This window comes from Urocampus carinirostris, chromosome 2 (assembly GCF_059441175.1).
Source record: "Urocampus carinirostris isolate Australia breed hairy pipefish chromosome 2, RoL_Ucar_1.0, whole genome shotgun sequence".
NCBI classification, from domain to species: Eukaryota; Metazoa; Chordata; class Actinopteri; order Syngnathiformes; family Syngnathidae; genus Urocampus; species Urocampus carinirostris.
In genome coordinates this window covers 13,080,100-13,106,228 of record NC_142350.1, presented here as the reverse complement: position 1 = coordinate 13,106,228, position 26,129 = coordinate 13,080,100, and the positions used below count along the sequence as shown (strand labels likewise).

General features: G+C 38.8%; 1 protein-coding gene across 4 annotated transcripts; it reads left to right on the top strand.

Moving 5' to 3' along the window:
* Window positions 1-984: 984 nt before the first annotated feature.
* On the top strand, window positions 985-19,842 carry LOC148371082 (homeobox-containing protein 1). Of its 4 annotated transcripts, XM_088328973.1 has the most exons (11): window positions 985-1,219; window positions 2,808-2,915; window positions 5,167-5,581; window positions 5,869-5,954; window positions 6,824-6,934; window positions 7,388-7,594; window positions 11,416-11,569; window positions 15,144-15,226; window positions 15,308-15,403; window positions 15,473-15,591; window positions 16,497-19,842. In XM_088328973.1, the coding sequence occupies exons 2-11, from the start codon at window positions 2,834-2,836 to the stop codon at window positions 16,635-16,637; spliced, it is 1,494 nt and encodes a 497-aa protein (XP_088185099.1). In that variant the 5' UTR covers window positions 985-1,219; window positions 2,808-2,833; the 3' UTR covers window positions 16,638-19,842. The 4 variants fall into 4 exon arrangements, with proteins under 4 accessions (XP_088185099.1, XP_088185103.1, XP_088185101.1 ...); XM_088328975.1 differs by lacking the exon at window positions 985-1,219 and having other exon boundaries at window positions 2,475-2,915; window positions 15,476-15,591; XM_088328977.1 differs by lacking the exons at window positions 985-1,219; window positions 7,388-7,594 and having other exon boundaries at window positions 2,474-2,915; window positions 15,476-15,591.
* The last annotated feature ends 6,287 nt before the right edge of the window (window positions 19,843-26,129 follow it).

Below are 26,129 nucleotides of genomic sequence, written 5' to 3'. Positions count from 1 at the left end.
ACCAAAATTTAACTTTTTTTGGCTGGATGCAAAGTGTTACGTTCGGAGAAAAAGTAACACTGAACACCCAAGAACACCCCCTCACTGTCAAACATGGTGGTGGCTGCATCACACTCTGAGGGTTGCTTTTCTTCAGCAGGTACCGGGAAGATCCTTAGAGTTGATGGAAAGATGGATAGAGCCAAATATATGGTGATTCTGGCAGAACATTTGTTGAAGTCTGCAAGAGACCCTAATAATTAAGCTAAATCTACATTGGGATGGTTTAAAATTAACAATATAACAGTGTTAGAATGGCAAAGCAAGTCCAGACATTAGTCATATAAAATATTTGTGGAAAACTTAAATACTTGAGCTGTTTTATAAGTATATTTTTGTTTAAAGACGTGCAAAACGTATAAAGACATACCCAAAAAAGACTTGTGGCTGTTACAGTATTGTCGCAAAAGGGGATTGTACTAAGTAGTAACTCAAAGCTGGCAAATATTTTTGCAACGTCTACTTTTCAATGTTTTATTTATTAGCATTGTTTATATTGTTAGCACAATATAACATGTTGAATAATTGTTTTCTCTTTTCTCAATTGTGTATCAAATTTTGTTAATTCGTAGAAAATATGTTGAGTTTTTATCTATAAGTTAAATGACTGAATTATAGCAATATGTAAATAAGTTAGTGGGGTTTTGGTGGGGGCTGGGGGGGAACAATACTTTTCCTAGGCAATGTAGATAAATAATTCATGCCCGTTTCCATTTTATCTCATTAGATTCACAATAAGGTCACTTTGGGTGCATATGCAAAACATGAAGTGTCCAATGATTGTAGATTTGCCGTTTTTGTAGGGATACATATCATTTTTTATTTTAATACTTTTCTTTGGGAAATGTGTTTCGAGTTATATTTTTGCAGTGCTGCTAAATGAGTGTACAATAATGTGTTTACGGCACAACCGGAAGTCTTAATAATCCAGACATACTTGACGACGGTGGTGTCGGGTCATAAATCCAGACTCCTTGTACTGTATTTGCATACAGTATTGCTGCATAGCCCAAAGACAACATGACCCAGCGGTTCGATCTCCTTAATTGGCCCTAAATGGGCGAAAAGAAGAAAAGAAAGCCTAAGGATCGTGACATTTAGGAGTCGATAGGCACCTTTTTGTTGACAGGTCGCCCCTCTCGCCAGCGGCTACTGTCCGTCCACCAACGCCCCAGACGAGGTAAGCGCTGTGGGACCATCCCCTTGCTATATAGCGACGAGCTAACCTAGCTACAGTGCTAACCTAACTCAAATTGTACTCGTCAGGGGATTCCATAACAGGTTTGCCAATATGTAACACGCAAATGATTCGTCAACATTATGTTCTCTTAGCATCTGTCCCCCAAGTTTAAATAAGTTAGCTGAAACGAATTGTGACATGTCGTTCAAAAACACAAGGTCTCTATAAGCTGACTCTTTTAAGGGAGCCGGATCCTTAATGATGAGGAGACAGGTCCATTCAAAACGCCTTTTCTCTCTCTCCATTTCTCTCTCTCTCACTCTCTCTCGCTCTCTCTCTTTCTCTCTCTCTCTATCTCTCTCTCTCTCTCTCTCTCACTCGCTCTCTCTCTCTTTATACTTTTCAAGCGCTATTTAAATGCAGACCATTACTTTCTCTCTTTCTCCTTATGTCTCTGTCAGTTTTTCTTTTTATTTCCCTCTTTTTTCTTTGATTATCACTCGATCCCGATCGTTCCTTTTATCTCTCTCCTTCTCTTTTTCTGTTTCTCACTCCCTTTATTTATTTCTCTATCTCTTTCTCCGTTTATTTATCTCACTCTTCATCTTTATCTCTCAGTCTCTCTCTCTCAATCTTTCTCTCTCTCTCTCTCTCTCTCTCTCTCACTCTCTCTCTCTCTCTATCTCTCTCTCTCTTTGTTTCACTGTATTTCTTTTAATGGCCCTCTCTCTTTCTCTCTCTTTTTTGTTTCTGTCTCTCTTTCTGATCCTCTTGCTTTCTCTCTTTCCTTCTCTTTCTCTCATTCTGTCCCTCACTTTTTATTTCCCTCTCATTTGTTATTTTTATTTATTCCCATCTGTTCCTCCTTTCTCTCAGTTTCTCGTTTTCTTCTTGTCTCTTTCTCTCACTGTCTTTTCCCTCCTTTTTCACTTTCTCCTCATCTTTGTTCCTCTATTTCGCTCTCTTTAACTCCCTATCTCTCTCTCTAATATGAGTTTCTCATCTCAGTGTCTTTTGCTTTAAAAGAAACCATTTGAAAGTGTAAATTGAGGAAACATTCACTGTATATTGAAACGATACATGCTATTACATGATAGGAGCACATTGGACTTTCAAAATTAATTAATTGGGCACACAATGTTTCATCATTATTGGTAATACATAATTACAGCAAAAATAAATCTTAGGAAACGTTGGGAGCGGTAAGAGCCGGCTCTATTTTGCGAGCCGAGCCGAAAAAAACGTTTCTCTAAAAAAGAGCAGGAATTCTCATCAGGAGAGACAAAACTGGGAACGTCGCTTTCTGTATTTTTCAGAATAAAATCAAAAGTTGACGTCGCGACTGAAGCTTCAAGATGGAAGGAGCTTTTACTTTTAAGCGGAGTATTTTTGACTTCCGCGTTTAATTTGGAAAAACATCGTTCAACTTAATGGATGGTTCCCAGAGCAGGCTCTAGGGAACCAGTCAGACTTAGCGCTGTTAGCTTAGCCGATTTAGCCTTCCGGCAAGTCTTCTTTTGCCGCTGCCAGCATGATAATAAGCACTTAACTAGCGCGACGCGCTGCGGCGTTTCTGTCTTCTATTAAGGAGGACTAGTCTTAGCCGAGTGGGCCATGCGGCAGTGGTGCGTTCCCGCTGCGACCCGAAGCACGGTGCCACTCCCGGGGCGCCTCTCACTGTCGCCCCCTCCATCAGGTAAGCTAACGGGCGGCTGGGAGTTGAGGAGTCAAGACAGTACGTTACAACGTTACTTATTGTGACTATTTTATGAGTACACAAAGTCTGAATTGATTGTGTTGTTTTTTACATCTCCGAACGAACTTTCAACTTTAAATTTGACTGATCAAACAGCGGCATTCTTGGACGTCTTCCTACTGTACAAAAAGCTTGCACATCTGTCAACTTGAGTCGTTTGCTCCCATTTTTATGAAAGTCAATTCCCATATTAAGCGATACTAAACCTTACAACTGCCATTTATTCACAGCAAGACAGACAATGCAGAAGAAAGAAATTTGAGTTGCTTTACCAAGTAGACAACACAAAAAAATTATTTTAGTACATTTCTCAGCACCACTTATCCTCAGTAGGGTCGCGGGGGTGCTGGAGCCCATCCTAGCTATCTTCGGGCAGTTGGCAGGGGACACCCTGAACTGGTTGCCAGCCAGTCGCAGGGCACACAGGGACAGACAATTCAATCGCTCATTCACACCTAGGGACAATTTGGACCAGCCAATTAACCTGACATGCATGTTTTTGGAATGCGGGAGGAAACCCGAGTGGCTGGAGGAAACCCACGCTAGCACGGGGAGAACTTGCAAACACCACTCAGGAAAGTTCGAAGTCTTGACCTCAGAATTGTGCCGCACACAAGCTAACCACTGTGCCGCTTTGCTGCCCAGTTCTTATACTGCTTGCAATAAATTTTGTGTTGCTTATTATATGTAAAAATGCCGGATTTTGCATTTGGTCTTACCCTGTAACACAAACTGTCAGTTTAGTTTAATTTGCAACTTCGAAAAAAAAAGTCTGAGTAGTTTCGATTGGCTTTCTATACCCTCTATGTACTTTCCTCACATTGCATCGCATTTTCCCCATGTTCAAGATTTCTCAACTCTCAGCAATCCATAAGAAAATGTATACAGGGTTTCCGTGGGTCCTTGAAAAGTCTCTTAATGGCATTGAATTCAGAAATAAGGCCTGAATTGGCTTTAAAATGTTTTTCATTCAATTTTCAAAATTGTTAAAATTGTGATCACATTATTAAGATTTATATTTGTTTGATCTAAAGATTTAATAACATTTATCAATTGTCTTTTTTTATATTTCACCGATTTAGTGGCATTATGGCGTGAGCACAATAACGCAACTATCAAAACGATAATGTGCTTTCAGTCGGGCTTTTCAGAGCAAACACATGTCTTAGGTCTTCCCACAATACACATAGCAACTTCGGAGAGAGACGTTTACTTTGGACCACGAGTGGCTGTCCGACAAACGTTTTTCGCCATGGGTAAATGCTGTGCCAGGTAATGTATACAAGGCACGATGTATTGTGTGTAAGCAATATTTGTGGGTTTTTTTGGGGTTTGGTTTGTTTCAATTGTTTTTTGTGTGTGTGGTTTTTTTTAGACTTTGGTATCAAAAGTCTTGAATTGAACCTGCCTTAAGCTCTAGGAACCCTGGTATAGCGCTGTGCATTCTGCGCAGAAAACCTGACCAGCACCTCATTGTACTGCCGTAACTGAGCGTAAAAACATTGGGGCTGCCATTGCAAGCAATTACAAATATCCATTCAGAGCAGCTAGGAAAACGCTTTGGTGTAAACGAGCCCCAACTGTGTCTCGTAAGATTTACGTTACAATAACCTCCTGTAAACCACTGAAGAAGAACCAGCATCCTATAATAACAGTACTGATATTTAATAATACAGTTTACAAAATCACTGATATGAGTATTACATTTGACTTTTATATTACATTACATTTAAAACTTATCAGTGATTTGGTCTGTTTACTCAACAATATGATAACTTGAAATAGTACCGCATCAACATCGGAAAAACTTTAGTTATTTTTAGTGTAATTACGTGACGAGCAGATTTTTTTTCATCAATTTTCTGTCTCGTTTACCATTCTTTATGGGTGTGACTTGTTTGCTTTGTCGTTGCCTTCATAACTAGTTTGTTCATGATTCAATAATTTACAAAGGCACACATTCATCATACATTTAGCTTCTTGATTTTGCCCAAAAAATGCACCAAATGATGGATTTGAATTTAGAATGTACATTTTTTTCCAGGGGAACATGCCCCCACAACCCACTAGACTGTCCAACCATCAGAGTCTAACAAAATTCTATTGAAAAGACAGCACATCCCAATTTGATTGTTGTTTGTTTTTTGATATGATACAATTCTCTATTTTATACGTTTTACGAATTTTGCAGAAGCCAGAATGGAATGCTTCGGGACAGAGCCACGCTACACCATCGAGCAGATCGACCTCCTGCAGCGTCTGCGCCTTTCTGGCATGACCAAGCCCCAGATTGTCCACGCCTTGGAGTCTTTAGAGAGGCTTGACTCGGACCACCGCTCGCCTCACTGTGAATCCCACCCGCCACCTTCCAGTAACAATAACGCCCCGGCGCCATCTTCTTCGTCATCCGCATCTTCGCTCTCGCTTGCCTCGGCCACCACGCAGACATCCGGGCTTGATGGCGTGGCACTATCCCCCAGCAATAGCTTTGAGGCCTCGCCTCCTCCCCTGTACCCGACCAGCGCGGCTGTGCAGCGTTCATTCAGCTACGAAGCTATCGGTGAGGAGGAGTGGGACCTGGAGGAGAAGGTGGAGGAATACATGAGGTGAGGAAGGTCAAGCATGAATTAGCACGGGGTGAGGATGAATAGATGAGGACAAAAAGAACTGACAAAGACAGACTATTATAACATCAGGTAATGGCACTTGAGATTCCCAGAGCAGCAGGCTGTTCTGCCACAAGTGTAGTCACGTTAATTCAGGTCAGGTATCCTGGGATAGCTTGGAGAAAAAAAATAAAAGAGTTAGCTGCATATGTTAAGCATGTCTGCCACTGCATTCCGAAAATGCCTTTGCACTGACATATATTGTTTATGATGAAATTTCACAATAGGAGGGATAGCAACATGGTGAAAGAGGAGATCAAAACTTTCCTCAACAACCGAAGGATCTCTCAGGCAATTGTGGGGCAAGTCACGGGTAAGCAGATCACTACTTGATCAGTCAAAAACAATCAGTTCCCATCTTTAGCAATGACTTTTGCAAACTTTATTAACAATAAAGTATATTTGTTCACCATATTTTCATATGCACCCTGTGTTTTGATTTTAAATATGTCTTCCCTGCAAGGAAAAAAAATAAGGATTAGGGACTTAAGAGCTTCGGCTTCAGCCTAGTCCCTTTGGGCACATCTTTACATATTGTACTATTGTATCGTACAGCTGTTTTTTGTGCAAATAGTGTATTGTTTCCTTTTGTTAATTAGTTGTTCATGTTGGTTTTTATGCTATTCCTACATATAAAGCCACAAAAAAAACATCCAGAATAACTTGTCTCATGTAATCAAAACAATTTTAAATAATGCATAACTGGAATTATCTTATCCCCCTTTAAACTAGGAAAAAAGATAAACATTGGTTTTCATAGTTTAAAACATTTTTCAGGTGACATAAGAATGCATTTGAGACACTCCATCATTGTATGTTTCGGGTTTCAAGAATAACACCAAGGTGCAGCCTACACACATCAAGGTCCAATGACAAAATTGAGTACCGGTAAAAAAATAATAATAATAATAATAACCCAGATAAAATAATAAATAGTTAATAAACAAATCTATGCTCCGCTGACATATAATATTTTGTTCTTATTCAAGCGTTATTAAATAGGTTTCTGTGTTTTTAAAAACATGTCTCCGACCCTTGAAATAAATAAAATTGCTTATTGTAGGGATTTTCTCTCATGTAAAAAACTTTAAAATGGGGAAAATTATTAAATAATGAATATAGATTTTGTTACTGTAGACTAAAGGGTAAAATATATGATGCTCTTTGCCCTGTTTTATTCAGGCATTAGTCAGAGTTACATCTCACAGTGGTTGCTGCAGCAAGGTCTAGAAATGAGTGACTCCAAACGCCGAGCTTTCTATCGCTGGTACCTGCTGGAGAGAAATAACCCAGGTGAGAGTTTTATACAGATAAAGAGGCTCCCGTGTCAAACCAGAACATTAATGCTAACTAACACACTCCGCCTTCCTCCTGCATGCGTAGATCACAACACGCACAGTTTGGGTTTTGACTTGTGATGCCCAAAACTAGTAGACTTGCGTTGCTTCTTCTTCCCCTCGTCTTTGCTCTCGAACGTTTACTTAGTTCTCATACTGGAGCTACTCTGGTGCTGGTTCTCCCTCCTACACGGGTTGATACTAACAATAACCACAATGATCCTCCGCAGTGGTTCCGCTCTAACCCAGCCATAGCGCTCTGCTTCTGATTAAAGCTTCTCTTCACTTGGCTGATGTAGCAAAAAGTGAAATTATCCACAAATTCTCATTGGCTGATCGCATTAGAAGGCCCAGAACAAATTCCTTTTGCCCCCTCAAACTGACGTCTGCCATCTTACCCTGATTGAAGGGCTGAGGTGGAGCGAAAGCCAGCACAGCGTGAGCCCGAGGGCCAGGGGAGGGGAGAGAGACGGGCTGACGGCAGGGGCAAGCGGCTGCCTCCCCAACCCCAACACCAACCTCAACCCCAACTCCAATCCCATGTGGAGCAGGCAGAGAGAGCTGCTAATGCACTTGCTGCCGTGGTACACCGCCGCTGCCAGCGCAGCCCAGCCAGGTAAACCTGGGCCCTCCCCATTCTCCTATAGTCCAGGCATGAAAATCTCTCACCTTTTCGGCAACAATTCCGCGTTTTCTAATCAAAAAAGGTGACCTACATGATTGGGGAGGGAGTTGGGGACATCGTGACATTTCGCTGAGAATGAATTAGGTGTTTGAAGTGGTGTGTTTGAATCAAAATCAGTGTAGTTTGCGCAGGAGGAAGTATCGTAACAATTAATGTACAACGCAAATTTTTTTCCTACCTTAAAAAAAAAGAACTCCGTATGGATCCGCGTTATTAATAAGATTTTATGTTGGGATATTGCCGTATTTGTGCATTGGTTTACTGTCGAAAAATATCACTGATCACAAACGCTAAACAGTGGGTGCAACAGAAATCGAACCTGGGTCAAAACCTCACCACTAGACAGTTACGTATGAAAAGGTATGATATTTTTGTCTTATTACATTTTTTATTCACTGCACCAGAGACAAATGTTGGAGGAAGGAGGAAACAGTAAGTCCTCTTAAGAATATATAGAGGCAAAAGAGTACATGAGTGACATGACTCTTTGGGGTATATGATGATGGAGTTTTAGGGACATTAAATAAGTACATTTTAAAATTTTATGTTTGTATTATGCTCATAGTTTACGTTGTCAATAAATGATTTCAATCATGGCTGCACATATTCAACAATGTTGGTCACTTCTAATCTCTCTCATTTCATCTCATTAGCTGTACCGCTTATCCTTATTAGGGTCGCGGGGGGGCTGGAGCCCATCCCAGCCATCTCCGGGCAGTGGGCAGGGGACACCCTGAACTGGTTGCCAGCCAATCGCAGGGTACACGGGGACAGACAACTCACTCGCTCAGTCACACCTAGGGACAATTTGGACCGGCCAACTCACCTGAAATGCATGTCTTTGGAATGTGGTTGGAAACCGGAGTGCCCGGAGGAAACCCACGCAAGCACGGGGAGAACATACAAACTCCGCACAGTATGGCCAGTAGCTGGATTTGAACCCACGCTGGAGGTTCCCACGACCTCAGAACTGTGCCGCACACGCGCTAATCACTGCGCCGCCGTTCTGCCCTGTCACTTATAATGCTTAGTGAAAAAAATAACAAATGTTATTTTGTTTTTTAATCAAACAGGGGTGCGCGTTGTACACAAATATCTCCTCCCCACGTTCTAACTTGTTTAACCCCAACTCATTTTCATGCCTGGTATTCAATGCAGCAGATGTAGGGTTCATTAAATTATTTAAACCAATCATCTATTGACAGATCAAATTGAAGTGCCAAGTTTAAATCTCATAAACCCGTCTCGCCTTCTAGGAACGCCACGTTCATTTCTTAGATAATTTTTTTAGAAAACGGATAAAAAACATTTTAGTTAATCCGAAGGTTGGCTTACACAACAATTTGAAGTGAATTCTTTTTTTTTTTACTGTTTTTTGAAAATTCAGCATATTTTAATCAAGACATGCACACACACAGATTTAAGGAATTTTGTTTACTAATCATCTACAGAAGAACATTTTGAATACAACACAACATTAAAATAGCAAAAAGGCAGAAAGAAAAATAGGTTGGGATTTTGTCTGGCACCATTAGGATAGAAAACGACGTGGATGGCTTAATTTTTACCGTCGGTAGAACTTTAGCCAACTGGGCATTGATGTAATTTGATCTACTTTTCCTTTAGTCACAACAATATATACATGTAACCATTGGGATGAACTTCAGTGCGTAGATATGATGCTTTAGGCCAGTTCGGAGGGCCCAAAAGGGAGCCTGCACCGCAGAATCCCATGTCCAGACGCCTGGTTCAGACCAGAATCACTGTTGTCAGTGAGTCATACAGGGTTCGTACGGCTGCTTGAAATCTTTTAAAATGCTTGAATTTTAAATTTGTGTTTTCAAAGATAAAACAGTTCTTGCAAAAACGTAAATGCTTAAAATTGTTGCCGTGTTACTGAAAAAGTCTGCCGTGAAATTAGGCAACACTGCTCTCTGGTGGCTTCACCTTACCATTGCAATTGCTTTGGTTGGCTGCTGGGGGGTCCGGTCCGAGGCGCTTTCTTTGCCAGCATATGCCAGCTTTCAGGCAATCTTAGTAGTTCATGTATGTGTGCACCTCCCCACCTGTAAAGCGAAATGCTGTCCAAAGTTGATGTACCTTACATAAAAGAATCTGGTGTTGCACTACATTGGATCACCTCAAGAGACTCATTCCCATACCTTGCGAATTATAATGGCAGTCTAATGGTATAATAGTTGGCAGCATTACTCAAATAGTTGATGAGTACCTCTATAAGTTTTGGCTTGTTCCATGTCTAGCTATTTGTGGATATTCCCTCTTGCCCCGAAGCACACAACACATTTCTTTTAAGGGATACTTTGATGACCAGTAGAAAATTAATCGAGTGCCTATGCCCATGAGACTCTATAGAAATGTTTCTGTATTGCCACAATCAAACCCGACAATTGTTAACAAAGTAGTTCTGGCGGTGCACATCCTTTTTGGGGGGTATTTGAAGGTTCCTGGATACTTGATGTTAACTCTGGGTATAGCAAATATGTAAAGAAACAATCAGGAACTACATTTTCCTAGTATTAAATATCTGTAGAAGAGCTCGAATTAAGCCATGTTAAACAACGATTGTTACTTATTTATTATTACATCTTTTTATTGTTCATCAAATACAAGGTTACAAAAAAATCAAAATCAACAATTTTAATGGTGGTGACAAAAACTGAGGCAAACGAACATTTTCGTGTTTGGTCATATGTTTCATTGCTTTCAACTTTTTGGGTAAATTTTTCCAAATCCAAAGAAGAGCTAAAATATTTTAAAACCTTTTATTTTCTCCCCCTTTGATATTGTCACTTGGTAAATATGCTGCAAAAATATTTGACTTCATTAGCCTAATTGTGGTTTATCCGCCTATTTCATTACACGGGTTTTTGATTTTGCTAGTAAAAAACAAATTGCTATATTAGATATTTCTTCTTTTCTTAAGTCTAATTTTTCCTCATTTGACCATATATATGTTTTCTGGTAAAATAGATATGTTCAAATGCCAACCAAACTGTCTAATAGATGGAAAACAATTATCAGTATTTAAATAAACTATGTTTCTTTTTCTAATTTTATCATATACTGGTATATGTTTTTCTTGAAAAAAATTAGAAATGTGTGAAAATAAGCCAAACTATCCAATATGGTAGATGAAAAACGGTTATTGCTATTTAAAAAAAAAAAAAAAAATTCTGATCTTAGTCATACACAATTTAAAAAAAAATTAAAAATATGATCTGCCATAACAGGCAAATTACCTGATTTTATAGACCGATTTTCATTGTTTCTACACAACAATAAATTCAATAAAATAGGTAAACCATTTCAATTTAAACTAGTTTTAATATTTTTATAACAGAAAGTCAAACCTTTTAAATAATAACATATTTTGTTATCATAGTAAATGGATAGTAAACTACAATTTTGTTTCGAGACAGAGTGCATATTGTTACAAACCGGAACAATAATAAGGCAAAAACACAACTATAATACATATAAATGAGTTGACAAATAATCAAAAAAAAAAATGTATTGCTGAACAACTTTAGTGAATATGCCATTATGTGTTCTGTAAATCTGCTGTATCCACAGTTTAACTTTTTATTTGCATTTCTGGAATAATGTTGTGATGTATCTGTGCGTTCAATTTGAAATGTAAATGTTTGCATTCTCTAATTGAAAACCCAAGCCCATAACCAAATTGCAAAATATATATTTCTGCATAATGACAAGGTAACTGGACTCTACAGGTGCAACTTTATCAATGAGGTCAATGGTGAAGGAAGAACCCGACTGGCGGACTGGCATTATGGCTGACAGGCCAGCCATTGTGGGCGCGCCGCTGAGACTGCGCAGGGGAAGCCGCTTTACCTGGAGGAAAGAGTGCCAGTCCATCATGGAAAGGTAAGGGCTGCATTACATGTTTCCAGACATTTGTTTTTTTTATATATACAAGCAGAATGCCATGCAAAAATTAGGCTAATTAAATATAGATTTTAAATCTTGTCAAAAACGTATGGCTTGTGGGCCATGAATGGCTCTTTTTAAAAGTACATCCGGCTCGGAGGTTAAATAAAGACCATGCTAACCTTCTCTATGTGCTAATCTTCCCTTTATCGTTCCAATATTAGTATATGTAGGGATCAGAATTTTCCGCGGATTTCCGCTGTTTTTGAACCCCAAAAGGTCATTCCCGTAAATCGTCTAAATTCGATGAGAAAATATTTTAGGGGGGTGAGGTATGATACGTGACTGTTTCATCACCCCAAGTTAGCAGTTAGAGATCGCGAGAAAAATCGGCAAACAGAAGCGCAGCGCATTAGATCTATAACACACAACAAATAGATCGACTCCTACCATTGGTCGATAGGTTCGCTGATAACCAATCAGCGGAGCTTTTGTTCAGAGCATTGGCTTTCTCAAACATGGCGCTCCTTCCGGTCTTTTCAAACGGTGAAATGAGTGTTTGAAAAAGTAAATATGAAAATACTAAGAAAAGAAGACGAGGCTTTTGTCTCCGAGATTGATAAAGGAATCAAGAATAAATTTAAGTGGTCATGGCTGGAGAAGACTGTCACAGACTGACATGTATTTTCTTTAAGCATGTTCAGTTTGTGCATTCTATTTTCAAATTAATGATGAATGGTTATTAATGTATATATTTTCATATATATTGTTGATTAGTAGCTAAATACAAGGTCCATCTTCATCATCAAAACACAACAGCAATGGTGATGGTTGTAACATTGTAATCCCCCAATTGTTTTAAACATCTTAAAACTGAAAAAAATACATGGTTTCTGTTTTGTTGGATTTAATTCATTCTAGTGCAATTTTCACATAGCAAATAAGATAAATGCCGTTGGCTTCGGGTGGGTTTGCCCCCCTGAGCCCCCCACCGGGCTCCGCCCTGGACCTGGCCGGGGCCTGCGGCCCCTGGACCCTGGCTATTTCAGCTGAAAATGAAAATCTCCATTCTGATCCCTGAATATGCGGACACGAAGCAACATAAGAACTTTTCTTGAGTACATCTGGCTTTGAGATAAAATTCACTATTTTAACGCATGTAGGCCAGGAGTGCAACATATCTAGCACTAGTGGGCTGTAGCTCTTTTCTGCCTTTAAAGCTGGTTAGAAGGAATGTCATAGTTTTTTTTTCAGTGTCTCTTAGCCAATGTGATGCATCAGAATAGACATGCGATTGTAATGTTGGTCTTCTACTATTTCCTGATTCTTTTTTTTTTTTCTTTTTTTTTTTTTTCAAATTTAGTTTGTGCAAGTTATGAAAAAATGACGATAAATGACGCGCTTGAAAAAGTTATGAGACAATTCTTGGTAGATTTCAAAGAATTTAAACTATAAAACAGAATAGAGGATGGAAAATTACCACTCAATCGATATGTTTACAAAGGAACTCTTTCCCCACCCTGTATTGAAACCATTATTTACGACAAAAATGACAATTTCAAAATGAACCTCAATGATCTTAAGTAACTGCGGGAGGGAGGCAAATTTTACGTGCAATATTTGTTGATATGAGATGCAGGCTCTGGCATTATTATTATTATTTCATAGATGTTAGCATATCATCAAACGTCCCACAATGAAATAAATTACACTGAAGAATAAGCTCTTGTCCAGTTCGGCAGTTTTGTTGAATTTTTTCTTAAAATATATGGTGTGGCTCTTCCCCCAAATACCCCAAAAAATCAAAATAATTGGCTTTCATAGCTCTGAGTCAAAAAGGTTCCTGGCCCCTGTTCGAAATAAACCAGGATTATCTTCCGCATCAAATAAGCACACAATGTACTGTACAATCATGTGCATATTCTTCCTCCTGTTTGCTGCGACATTATTAAGCAGTTTTTTATTACCGCTGCGTCTCTGGAAAGAACTTGTCTTCTTTCTCCGCCGGCCATAAGGATGCTGACAAAGAAGCACTGCTACACCAAAAAAAAAAAAAAAAAAACTCCTGCCACCCTCTCCACCCACTCTGTCCGCGATTGATTTGTGCATTAGACGCGTGCTGTAAGTACTGGAGGCACTCACGGTAATAAGCCCACACGGGGCCCTCTGCAGTGCTGATTCCAAAGAGCTGTTTTTGATCCAAGGACGATGTGTGCGTGTCAGATTCAAGTTTATATGACTGTATGATGAAGTAAAATTGGCCAAATTGAAAATAGATGAAGATAAATAAATGCGAGTCAGATTCGATTTTAATGAAATTATATCTCAATCAATAAATACAAATGCTCTGCACTCAAAATATTAGTTTGTGCTGCAGACGCAAATAATGTGGTGGTACTAGCTTTGTCTCTGATTGAACTAAAACACGACAGTCCATGCCTCAATCTCTTAATTGGATGAAAATTTACGTTCATGGACATTGAGCTTAACAATATGGGGTGGGGTATTGTAAGATTTCTCAGAGTGTTTGAAGTGGTGCATTAAATTAGAATAGTGTAGTTTGTGTGGGCAAGAGTATCGTTTTTATTTTTTATGTAATGCACATTCGATTTTCTAATTATCACACTATTATTATTCACAATACCAGAGTGGAATTTTAGAGGATGGCGAAAACAGATATGAATAAATGCACAGAAGCACGATGACGGAAATATGTGACGATGAATGGGACTTTGAAGGACATGAAATAAACACCTTGCACATTTCATATTGGTATTGTGTTCTTAGTTTCATAAAAAAATAATAATCATGGCTATGTGTTTTAAACTACATTTGTCACTTTCACTGCTTAGTTTGAGCTGAGAGAAAGACAAAGAAAATTCATAACAGTTTTAATAAATTAGGGGACTTCTTATACACGTATAAATACGGCATTTCCCCCGCACCATTCTCACCTTTTTAATCCCAAACCTATATTAATACCAGTTTTTTTTCTATCATTATTTGTCTTGTACTTATTTTTAATTTTGTCTTCCTTTATTTATTTTCAATATTGTTGTTTTTGGCTTTGTATCGTCATCAACCTAAAGAATTTGGAGCGTAATTCATGTCCAGACTTCAAGGGACAGTGTGTATTATCTAACGCATCCTAGTTGTGAAAGACAATTATTAAAAACAATCTTGATTTACATATTGAGCAGAAATACATGTATTATCAAATAAACATGCTTTTTTCTTCAATATTCTTAGGTTGACAAGTTAGCATTTATTTTACATAACATGAGCCTCACCTAGAGGGAGTCTACATTATTGTCCGCTATCTTGCTGCTTCGCGTCTCCGAAATCTCAAAAATGCTGGGTAAGAAAAGTGAAATGGTGCGCTTTAGTCACCGTCTCCGTCGATTATATTTTTCCTTGCACTTTTCAGCACTCCTTTTCAGTTTCACTACACCATACAGAGACATCTGGTGGTCAAATAATACACACTGTTCATTTAACTTTTATGACTGTGTTTAAATGTTTCTCCTTTTAATTCTGTCGCAAAAATGACAAAATCCGATTATTTTTCCAGCTTCTTTATAGAGAACCAGTACCCAGACGAGGCAAAGCGAGAGGAAATTGCTAATGCCTGCAACTCTGTGATCCAGAAACCAGGTTTTTTACAATGCATTCACCATTGATGATCACATTTCCACTATGGGGAGCATACCGATTTCTTACTCTCTTTTCCGTAAGGCTGCAAGTTGTCTGAGTTTGAACGCGTGACTGCACTAAAAGTGTACAACTGGTTTGCTAACCGTCGCAAGGAGATGAAGCGTAGAGCCAATATTGGTGAGGGTTGAATGTAAGAATGAAGTTAAAGCTGCTATAAATATCATATTGACCTTCTCTTATATGTAGAAGCTGCCATTTTGGAAAGCCACGGCATTGAAGTCGCGAGTCCGACTTGTCACTCAAATGGCGAAGAGGGTGAGATGCAAGAGTTCTCTGATCAGGTCAATCAACGTTTCTCAGAGCAGGTAAGACATTATGAAAGTGGTTTTCCGAATATGTGAATATTTTCCGCACCAAATTATAAGGGGCACCACCAAAAAAATAGTCCTTTGTGAGAAATAACTTCATGCATTAGGCACACTGGATTATTACTCGGTTGGAATTAAACCTAAACAGTAAGAACTAGGGTCGGGCATGAAAAATACATTTCATATAATAATAACTTACATTATGATATCAGGTTCCACCTCTAAATTGAATTAATACATTTATGGTTACTGTGCTGTCCTCATTCTTAAGTATCCACTTTTTGCACTTCAACAATTACCCTTCTAAGGTCATTGTAAAACTAAAAACAATTAAACTATACAGATTTATTCTAAGCTAAGGCATGCTAACAACAATTAAAACAGGAGTACTTAACTTTTTTTTACAAAACGTTACTATAAACAAAAATCTTTAAGTAATCACGATATGTTTCGTACTCATGGGACAATTATTGTCCAAAGCAACGACAAAAGAGGATTTGCATAAGCAATTTAAATTGGCCTCTGAGATGTTCTCAAAGTTCTGCCCTCCTCTTTTGCTTTGTTTTTTTGCAACAAAAAATAAACATGTCAACCAGAAAAAGGCATCAGAAGACCATTATGTCTCTCAAAGGCACAACAGCTATCCTATGCAGTATCATTTCATCGGTACAACACATTTTACATTTTTTTCAATCGCATTTTCCGGTTTTTAAGTAACACTTCTGTCAAAATTAGGGGATTTTGAGTGTGCCTGATAATCGGGATTAACTGTAAATCATTCACCGCCTATTTTACTTTTCCACTGCCCGTATAGTTACGGTAAAATGGCACTGTGACGTATAAAGCTGTAAATGCCACTGAATGTTTTAAATATATAATATAGGATTTTCCATTATTGACAGGATGAGGCGTCCGCCAAGCAAACAGTGGATCAACAAGACACCTCGGCGAGGGTCCCCGCTGAAGCTCTCCCCGACCTTTCCATGAAGGCAGCTGAACAAATGGAAAAGGAGCAAAAAAGGGAAACTAAGGATGAAGAGTGACCAAAAAGCTGGTGATGTCGTTCAAGTTTTAATCGAATTACAAAAAAAGTCTGCCTCCATTTCGGTGAGAGCTGAGAACGCTGCTGGGTTCTAAAGCTCACCGGAGGTGCCTCTTACTGAAAAAGAGGCTGCCATATTTATCGAAAGTTATTCTGCTTATGTTAACAGCAATATACAGTACATATATAAATATATACATACACATATATCAATATATAGTGCATTCCAAGGTGGTATTAACAAGCCTAAATTCCTTCGAATTACCTAAAGGATACCTCACCAATCTTTTTTTTGTGTGTGTTTTTTCCCCACCTCGTGTTTTCTTTTGAATGCTTAGTGATGAAGTGCCTGCAGGTCAGGTTTGAGAGACACTATCGAAGATCTTGTCTGCATGGATGTACGCGCGCGTGTTTTAATTTCTCTGGTGCTGACACCCGACCTCAAAGAGTGGATTGATCAAATCATTCGGCCAATGTTGGAATTTGCAAAACCCTGAGGGACACCTGGAATCTCAGGAAATCCAACAACGTCGAATCAAGACGGTGAAAAAGTGCAGCAGATGTTGGCAATTGTGTGTGCACCAATGTGTAAGCTTCAAGAGATTTTCTTCACCATATGCGCACTCACTCCAAGCAGGATGTTCTATTTATACATTTTTTTATTAGAAGAACAAAGCAAAGACCTATCCATCATGTCTTTGTTCATCTCAATGCTGCTCTGGTTGCTTTTTTCCTTCCTTTTTCATCTAACCTCATTTTCCAAGCCTGTAAAGCTTCTCTCCACCAAAACAAACATCAATGTGATTGAAAATCACTACGCTGTCTTCTTCCCGCTTTATTGGAATAAGCTAAAAGCTTTCGCTCGCATACTGCACTTGATAAGTGAATTTCACTCTAATAGTAATAACAACACTTCTGTACATAATAACCCAGGAGATAATAACATTTGTGGGTGCTTTTCTCCAGACTAACGTCATTAGCAGAAACATACTGTAGAGTTGTCAAACTTGAAACACAACTAGCAAGACTTCAACTTTGCTGGAGTCCATCTCTAAACGTTCATATAATGGACAAATGTGCTTGTAATTTTTCCTTGAATAATCAAAACGCCTGCCTTTTCCCACCAGGAAGAAAAAAACGGGTCGTAACTGTAAATACCTCAGAATGTACACGGATATCTAAGAGTAAACTCTTTCACTAACCAAAAAGAGAATCTAAAAAGGTTAAGTCTCCCGGCTCAAGGGGGAAATTTGGAATTTCCTCAAATCGTGGCCATCGAATAAACACTAACAAAATAACTGGTAGTGTGTCACCTAAGAATGAATGTTTTTGCGCTTTCTGGCATATGGTATCGTCACAACTGAAGGAAAATTGTGCAATACTGTGTCATTTACCGTAGTTCCTCAAATTGTGGCTGCCAATTAAATTTACTGTGGTCTCCTCACAGTAGGTCAATAAAATGCTTGAATATACACAAAGTTGCAAAACTGATCATTCACATTAAAGTATTTGACTAATTCAATGCCATAACATATAAATATGTTTTCAAATGCATTGTCCCTTAGAACCATAAGGTAAAAACACGTTTTTTAAGTTTTATAAAAAAAAAAAAATATATTATAAAAAGTTTGGTGCATCTCATCAGTAATTATTGAGCCTCTATGAATGATTTCAGTATGATAAATCACCATTTGATGACAGGAGTGGCTTTGATAAGATATTTGTCCCACATTGAGGAAGCCCAACTTCCTAGTTTTGCTTCCTCCATCTAGCGATTGAATTGTGTAGGTAGCTCCATATGACAAGTAGGCTTAGTGTGGTAAAAGAAGCAAATACACAGATAAATATCGACAGTTAACACTTCAAGAGCTTTTTTCATTCTTAAAAAGATGACAAAGTCCCTTTGTGATCGTCAAGGAAGAGAGGGACGACGAGAGATTGCCATTATGACCAAAAACGAGATCACGAAAGAACTAGGTGCGTAAAACGTTTTTGCAAAATGCATGTATCGTTCATACATAAGCTCAGTGTTCTTGCAATGAAATGTAACTGCAGGCAGGTTGCCCTTGTATCTATGGGAAGCATTAATAGATGAAATAGATGAAATGTTTATTGAAGGTATTGTTGGATACATTAATCAAAACATGACACAAAAAAAAAACTAATGCTGAGAGTGAGCATGGCCAAACATGGTCACCTTACGCCCCCTCCCCTAAGAAAATTTGACAAATCTATTTCTGCCAACCTTTGCTTAAAGGTTTGCACCGTATTTGCACTAATAACCCGGTCAGGCAAAAAAAATCCAAATTTTTGGTATCCTGAAAGAAATAAAGTTTCCATGCAAGTTGCTGGTAGGTCTAGGCACCTGTAACTTATATCTGTGACCACGTAAACCATCAACACAACAGAACTCAAAAAATTGATCAAAAGGCACATCGATCATTCCATGCAGTACTTTGAACACAAAAATTAAATCAAATCGAATTCTGCGGAGCTCCAAAAATCACCTTTTCTTATTAAAGATCAGTGATCAAGCTTTCTTTTGATGATTATTATGCCTGTATAGCTACAGAACTAAACTTTCTCTAGGTCATTTAAAACTTAATCAAAATGGTAAAAAATTGGCTGGCACCAGCTCTTCCAATTTGAGAGAAACGTCTGGCATTGAATGAGTCAAAAGTAGACCCCAATGGAAGACTTGTTTAACAAAACAGGAGTACTAGCCCACGTTTATGAACACCCCTTCACATTAATTAGCTCAGCATCTTATCAAGTTCCCTTAGCAGTATTCCAAAAGAAACGTGACTGAATTGATTGCTAATAATCCTAAAGTAAACATACTTAAGCCTATTAATTGAAATGCATACAAAAAAAGGCCTGGCTCGCACTGTCAGTTGAGTCGCCACTATTTGCTGAACTACATCCCATGTTTCTCAAATTGTTATACTTCCCCGATGCCAAAGGTGGTCCAGGTGATGTTCTGTACAACACTAGCCAACGTTCTTTCAGAGGAGTCATTGTAATACAAGCCAATGACAGCCATTGTTGTGACTGTTCTCGTTATTGTGTCTTGTAGCATTCACATCAGTGGAAGGGTCATCCATCCTTTAAAAGGAAACCCTTCTAAACTGAATATTATTGTTATTAAGCTCCTTGCTATCTGCTTTTATCTGGCAGCAAGCACCAATAAAAGTATTGTTAATGAAGGGTGTCTCATGTCTTTAGTGTGTGTTGAATGTTACTGTTAAGTCCCAGGGTACTGTTTTCAGAGTTCTTGAATATGCTCAAATCTTAATGTTGTTTTCAAGGATGTAAAGTGTTTACATTTCGGGTATAATGTTTAAAATAGCCATGTTTCTCGATAAGCCTGCTTAAAAATGACGCCGACATTGTTCACTAGTGGCTTTGGCTCCCCATTGCATTTCTTATTCACTCGTGGTTAACGGCAGCTAGAATTAGTTTGTACGTCATTTTCCTATGAAGCCTCATTGCCCCTATCTGGACAGGTGCATGCTACACATAAGGGTACTATGAAATTTGTAATACTGCAATATGGATCTTTTTTATGAGGAAATGATTGTAGGCTTTTCCAGTGGTAAATCATAATGAGAAGAACTTCCTACAACTGGAAATGTCAGCTACATATTACTTCAGATTTGGCTTGCTCACTGTACGCATCAGCAGAGGGCAGTGTTGTTCTGTGTGTGTTTTATAGCAGGAGTTCTCAACTGGTCTGACTTGAGGACCCACCATTCCAACCTAATGACTGCGACCCAAATCAAGAATAAATGTCCACTTCTCAAATCCATCAAATGAATGGAATGTGCATTTTGAAGCAGAGGTAATAGAATATATTCACATTTGTTTGTAACCTGCAAAACCAAAATGAGTAACATATACATATATAGTAACAATTATACTCCCATTTTACATTACATATACGGGACCAATGTTCCCTCTAATTTTTCTCGGGTCTGAGCGTTCAAACAAAGTCAGTTAGCAACGCTTGAAACAACAGTGAGCAACAGCAATCCCAATTGTGGCAACTACTCCATTATCAAACATGTCCAAAACTTGACATCAAGTTACATTTTGCTGAGTTTCCGGCAATGCAAAATTATTTTTCACTTTTAAATGAATTGACTCATGTACTATTGTAAAGGTTGTACGGCCTACAAACGTCATCTGTTTTTACAATTCTTTCACAAAATGTCCATTTCTTTTTATTCCTGGTATCTTTTGTCGCATAATACTAACATTTTGGGGGCTTATTTAATCGGTTGCACGATACAGAACTGTATTTAATTACATTTTTTTTATTGGATGTTTAATGTTGGCAACAAGATTGACTTGATATAATTTGAAATTATTTAAATGCAACACAAACCTTTGCTTTTTTTCCCTTTTTCTGTTTGTTTTCGTTTTTTCTGGCTTTTTTTGGGGAATTTTTCCTGCTCTTTTTCTCTTTGTTTCCTTTTTTCATTTGGTATTTTTTTATTTTTTGTTCTATTGCACCCCCCCCCCTTCCTTTATTCCTTTTTGTTCATAATTTTAGATAATATTTGGTCGTGTAGGGATTAAAGAAGCAAAAACAACCTGAAGAGCCGTTTGGTACCCGAAAGAGCTGGTTCTTTTTAGTGAGCCGTGCTGAAGAAGCCGGTTCTCGAAACACAACTGACTTTACTCAACTTTGTTCTACTTCGACCATGACTTCTAAATACCGCATTTAGAACACGACGTCAGGGGAACCCTTGTATTTTTTCCTTCATGCACTGAACTCTGACTTAAGTCGCTTCTTAATTAGCAATTTCGAGCCCTGATTTTTGTGAGCTGGCTAGATTTTCTTGTGCGCGAAAAAGCTATGGGCAGTGCGCAATTGCGCACACACGCAGCTTAGAGGGAACATTGTACGCGACCCCCTTAAAACCACTTTAAAATAGCTACAAAATATAGGAAGTTTGCAGGCAAAATATGAATCAAACATGAACGTAAACAATGACAAATACTTATTTTTGTAGATAATAAAGATAAATATGAGGCATGAGATTTGCATGTCTCCCTTTGCATCTGCAGATTCTCAGCACAGAAATATGTTACATACTAATTGTTTTAATTATATTCATAATACTGTACAATGTGAAAGTCTGGCCATTTTAATAAGGAAATCGAAAAATTGCGATGTAAAACGAGGAATAGCTTTAACACTGAGTACTCAGTATACCATGTTTTAGATTATTAACGGTACATCAAGACTAAATAAATCACTTGAGATCATTATTTCAAAAGAAATACACTTTCTTGGGCTAAATCTGGATGGCACGGCGGCTTTGTGGTTAGCGCATCCGCGCCACAGTTCTGGGGTCATGGGATCAAATCCAGCTACCAGCATTCGTGTCAGGACTTTAAATGTTCTCTTGTGTGCGTTTCCTCTAGGCTCTCTGATTTTCTCCCACATTCCAAAAACATGCGTGTCAGGTTAATTGGCCGGTCCAAATTGTCCCTAGGTGTGAATGAGTGAGTGAGTTTTCTGTCTCCGTGTGCCCTGCAACTGGCTGGCAACCAGTTCAGGGTGTCCCCTACCCACTGCCCGAAGATAGCTGGGATGGGCTCCAGCACCCCTGCGACCCTACTGAAGATAAGCGGTGCAGATAATGGATGGATGGGTCAAAATATAAATAGTTCATGTTTATTAATTTGAAATCCACTATAAAATGAGTCTTTGAGAAAATTTCAAGGAATGTACCCTTCTGGAGAAGTAAACAGACTTAAAAATATTTGGTATGACAGAATACAGATACAAGATAACGGTGTTGATAATTGTAAATCGTTAAGGTATCAGTACTCGCGTGTTGTACAATGTGATAGTCATTTGATACTCATTATTTTGGAACACATACGTTTTTCCCCAGTATCGGTATTGTCACGCTGCTGCCCGTCAATGCTGAGGTCTGGCTTATCTCTAAAGAGTGTTATGGTGGTTGACACCAAAAACATTCGCGACCAGATTCTGAATCCCTGGAAACCAGTTCTACCTGGTTTACGTGAGGGAACAAACTGATGCCCATATAGCCGTAGCGATTAAGGATCGGTGATCTGTGATACTGGTAAATTAAAAAAAAAAAAAAAAAGAAGCTATAATTATAACATTTTCTATTTTTTTTTCCTGTGGCTTCAAGCAGTGCTTCAATGGCAGACACTCGTACAATATTTTCATATTATTGATTGTTGTTGTCACCGTTTCCACTTTTTCTTCCCCTTGTCACTATCTTTCTTAGGACCTACTGTTATGAGTAGAACAAAGAAATAAAACAAACAAAATCACGATAAAATGAAATGTGGTCCCTCTCAAACACAATTGAGACGGCTCTGGAAGAAGATATCGAGCAGGAAGAAGATATGGAGTTCAGCATTATTGCCATCTACAAAGGCCCGCGACCCGCTTTTTCACCAGTTAAGTAACACTGTTTCATAGTAACTACAGTTATGTAGCATCCTGTGACTTCCCCTCTCCTAATTTCTTCAAGCAAGTTGTCAACATTCTATAACTCCTTGTGACTTTCTTTATACTCATTTCTTCCAGCGTTTTGTCAGCATTCACGACTTTTGCCACCCTGAGCCAATCTGTCACTGTGAGTGGCATCAAACACTGCCTGCAGGTTGGTTCAAGATTACTAATGTCCCTAATTCACTCAACGGCCTTTTCCAAAATTCATCCATCTGAAATAGCCACAGAAAGAGATCACCAGCGAGTGTTTTGCCTGTTTGCCAATAAGCCCTAAATAATTCAGGGACAACGTGGCATTTCGGAAAGTCACAACACAATTACTCATGTAAACATGGATCTCCTTGTTACAAAAGAAAAAAGTCTGGCCTCGGGGATTATATCTGGATCAACTTCAAATGCTAGTATATGTAATTAGCTGTTAAATTATCTTCGGCATGTGAATGCATGAATATTCATATACATGCATGCTTAAAGGCCAAGCGCTGTAAACTGAGTTTGAAGTCATTCAAATTTGTCATGGGTATATAATTAACACATTCTGTGCCATGAACAAATGTAAACGTGAAAGGCATTACAACAATGAGTGCCTTTTTACGAATATAGATTTAAATTCTTCATCTCACATTTACGTAAACTGGCAGTAATGTTTGGTTCCTCTACCACTGCTCTCACAAAATCAGCTGAATTCCTGTAACTATCCCTCTGGCTTATTTTGTTTTTATATTGTACGGAGAATCGCTTCAAACGCCTTTGCCGACAGCTCACCACCAACTGGCCTCAAGGCAACTTCCGGCACATCAGCTGCGATTCCGTGCATCCGCACTCCACAGCCCAAACGTGTTGTGTTACTGTTAAAAAGTAACGTTTCGATCTGATTAGACAGTTGGTTTGCGCTTCGGCGGCCCCCTGGCGTGATTTAAAACGGCACGCCAGTAAACGATGAATAATCATTTGCACTACCTCGAGGCCTGACTCAAATTTATATTCTACTTCATGCATAACTACAAATGCACATGTGCAATGGCTTCTACACTTAATTGATCTTTATCATGTTGTGAATGTGTGCACTTTTTATTATGAGTCATGTGTGTGTAATACTTTCAGAATTGATATGAACCGCAACTTGAAATACTACAAATAATTGTAGATATGTAAAAATTGTATGAAATCCCTCTAAAGAGGGAAATAACACTTTTGCTTCTTAAATCATAGTCTTCAAGTCTCAGTAAAAAGCAGTTGAAATCTAAGGCAAACAGTGTAGCATTTGGCCACTGGATGTTGCTGTATTGTGTAGTGCAAACAAAAGAGAGTGGTACAGAGCGCAAGGTAGAATACTAACTACAGAGACTGAAAGTGAGCAAACCAGGTTATATTTATTCTAATTTTTTGCCCAGCATTTCACAAGGTTTTTGTTGTTTTGGGGTACACTTTTTTAAATGTTTTTGGGGGGGACACTCACTCTCTAGGGCCAAAAGAAATCAGTTAATCGAAAAGCCTCCTCACTTTGTTTAAATGTATTTTTTTGTAACAGTTAAGGTAATGCCCACACAGGTTACTTGTGCGCATTCTAAATGATTTTCTATTCTATTTTGGGGACACGATCGCTCAAAATGTTTCAGTTTGTCTTTTTGGTCTGCAACGGTCCTCTTAAACAAATATTTCCCACTTGGTCAGTATCTTTTTTTTTTTTGAGGAAAAAATACTTCCGCTATCGATCAATACTTCTTAAAAGACGCTTTTTTCCAACACCTTTGCAATAGAAAAGAGAATTCATGACCCGTCACCTTTTCTGCTGACGACCCAGACCATCTTGCATTCCCGCTAACTTGTTTCTTTTTCCTCTCTCGCACTTTCTCTTTTAAGAAGCCCGATGACACATGTGGCATGAGAAGTATGCAATTCAATTTGTCAGCGCTTATTGCTCCACTGCTCAGCCAGCAGCAGTTTTGATTAGAGGTTTTTTTTTTTTTCTCTGCTGATTTTGCACGTTATATTTCAGTGCCAACAGTCGTGCAGGGCACCGAAAACTTCCTCTCTTCTGGTCATACTATGAAATTTTTTTGGCAAATTTACAGAGCTTTGAAAAATAAAGCCCGTGTATTTAAGGTATCGTGTATATACTCCCGTTAGAATAAAGATGAATATGCCAGTAACAAAGATAATAATTTCAAACGATTTACTGTACCTTTAAGCAGCATTCCAAACATAGACACCCGTACACCATTTTTGTATCCTTCCCCTCTGTTAAGATGAGGTGTCTTTAAAAGGTGAAAGTAGAATATTGTATCTATTAAATATGTGTTATCGATGCCAAACTGAGTTCAAAGAGTCTTTATCACTCTCCACATCTGCTTTCATCTTGTTTTTAGCACTGCTGTCCCGGGACTCGGCAGCACAGCTCTGAGGTCGTGAGATCAAACCCTCTGTGTGGAGTTTGCATGTTCTCCCCGTGCTTGCGTGGGTTTCCTCCGGGCACTCCGGTTTCCTCCCACATTCCAAAAACATGCTTGTCAGGTTAATTGGCCTGTCCAAATTGTCCCTGGGAGTGAATGGGCGAATGAGTTGTCTGTCCCTATGTGCCCTGGGACTGGCTGCCAACCGGTCCAGGGTGTCCCCTGCCCACTGCCCAAAGATATCTAGGATGGGCTCCAACACCCCCACGACCCTACTGAGGATAAGCGGTGCAGATAATGGATGTTCCGGGACTCGCAACACATTAGGAAGCAGGAAAAGGGGGAGGAGCGGTGGTGATTGATTTCATGCTCTTTCCCGGATTTTTTGTTGGTGTTGCCTAAATACGGTAAAAGTAAGAAAAGAACGGTTTCAAATACAGTCCAAACGCTAACCCAACCCTCAACCACAAAAAGACGAAAAAATGAGTTTATTAGTACTTAAGGAGCTGGCTGTACTTTTGCTAGGCACTGTAAGATTGATTTGTGACTTTTGCCGGCATGTAAACATACTTTGGGAGGTCTTCAATGAATTGAA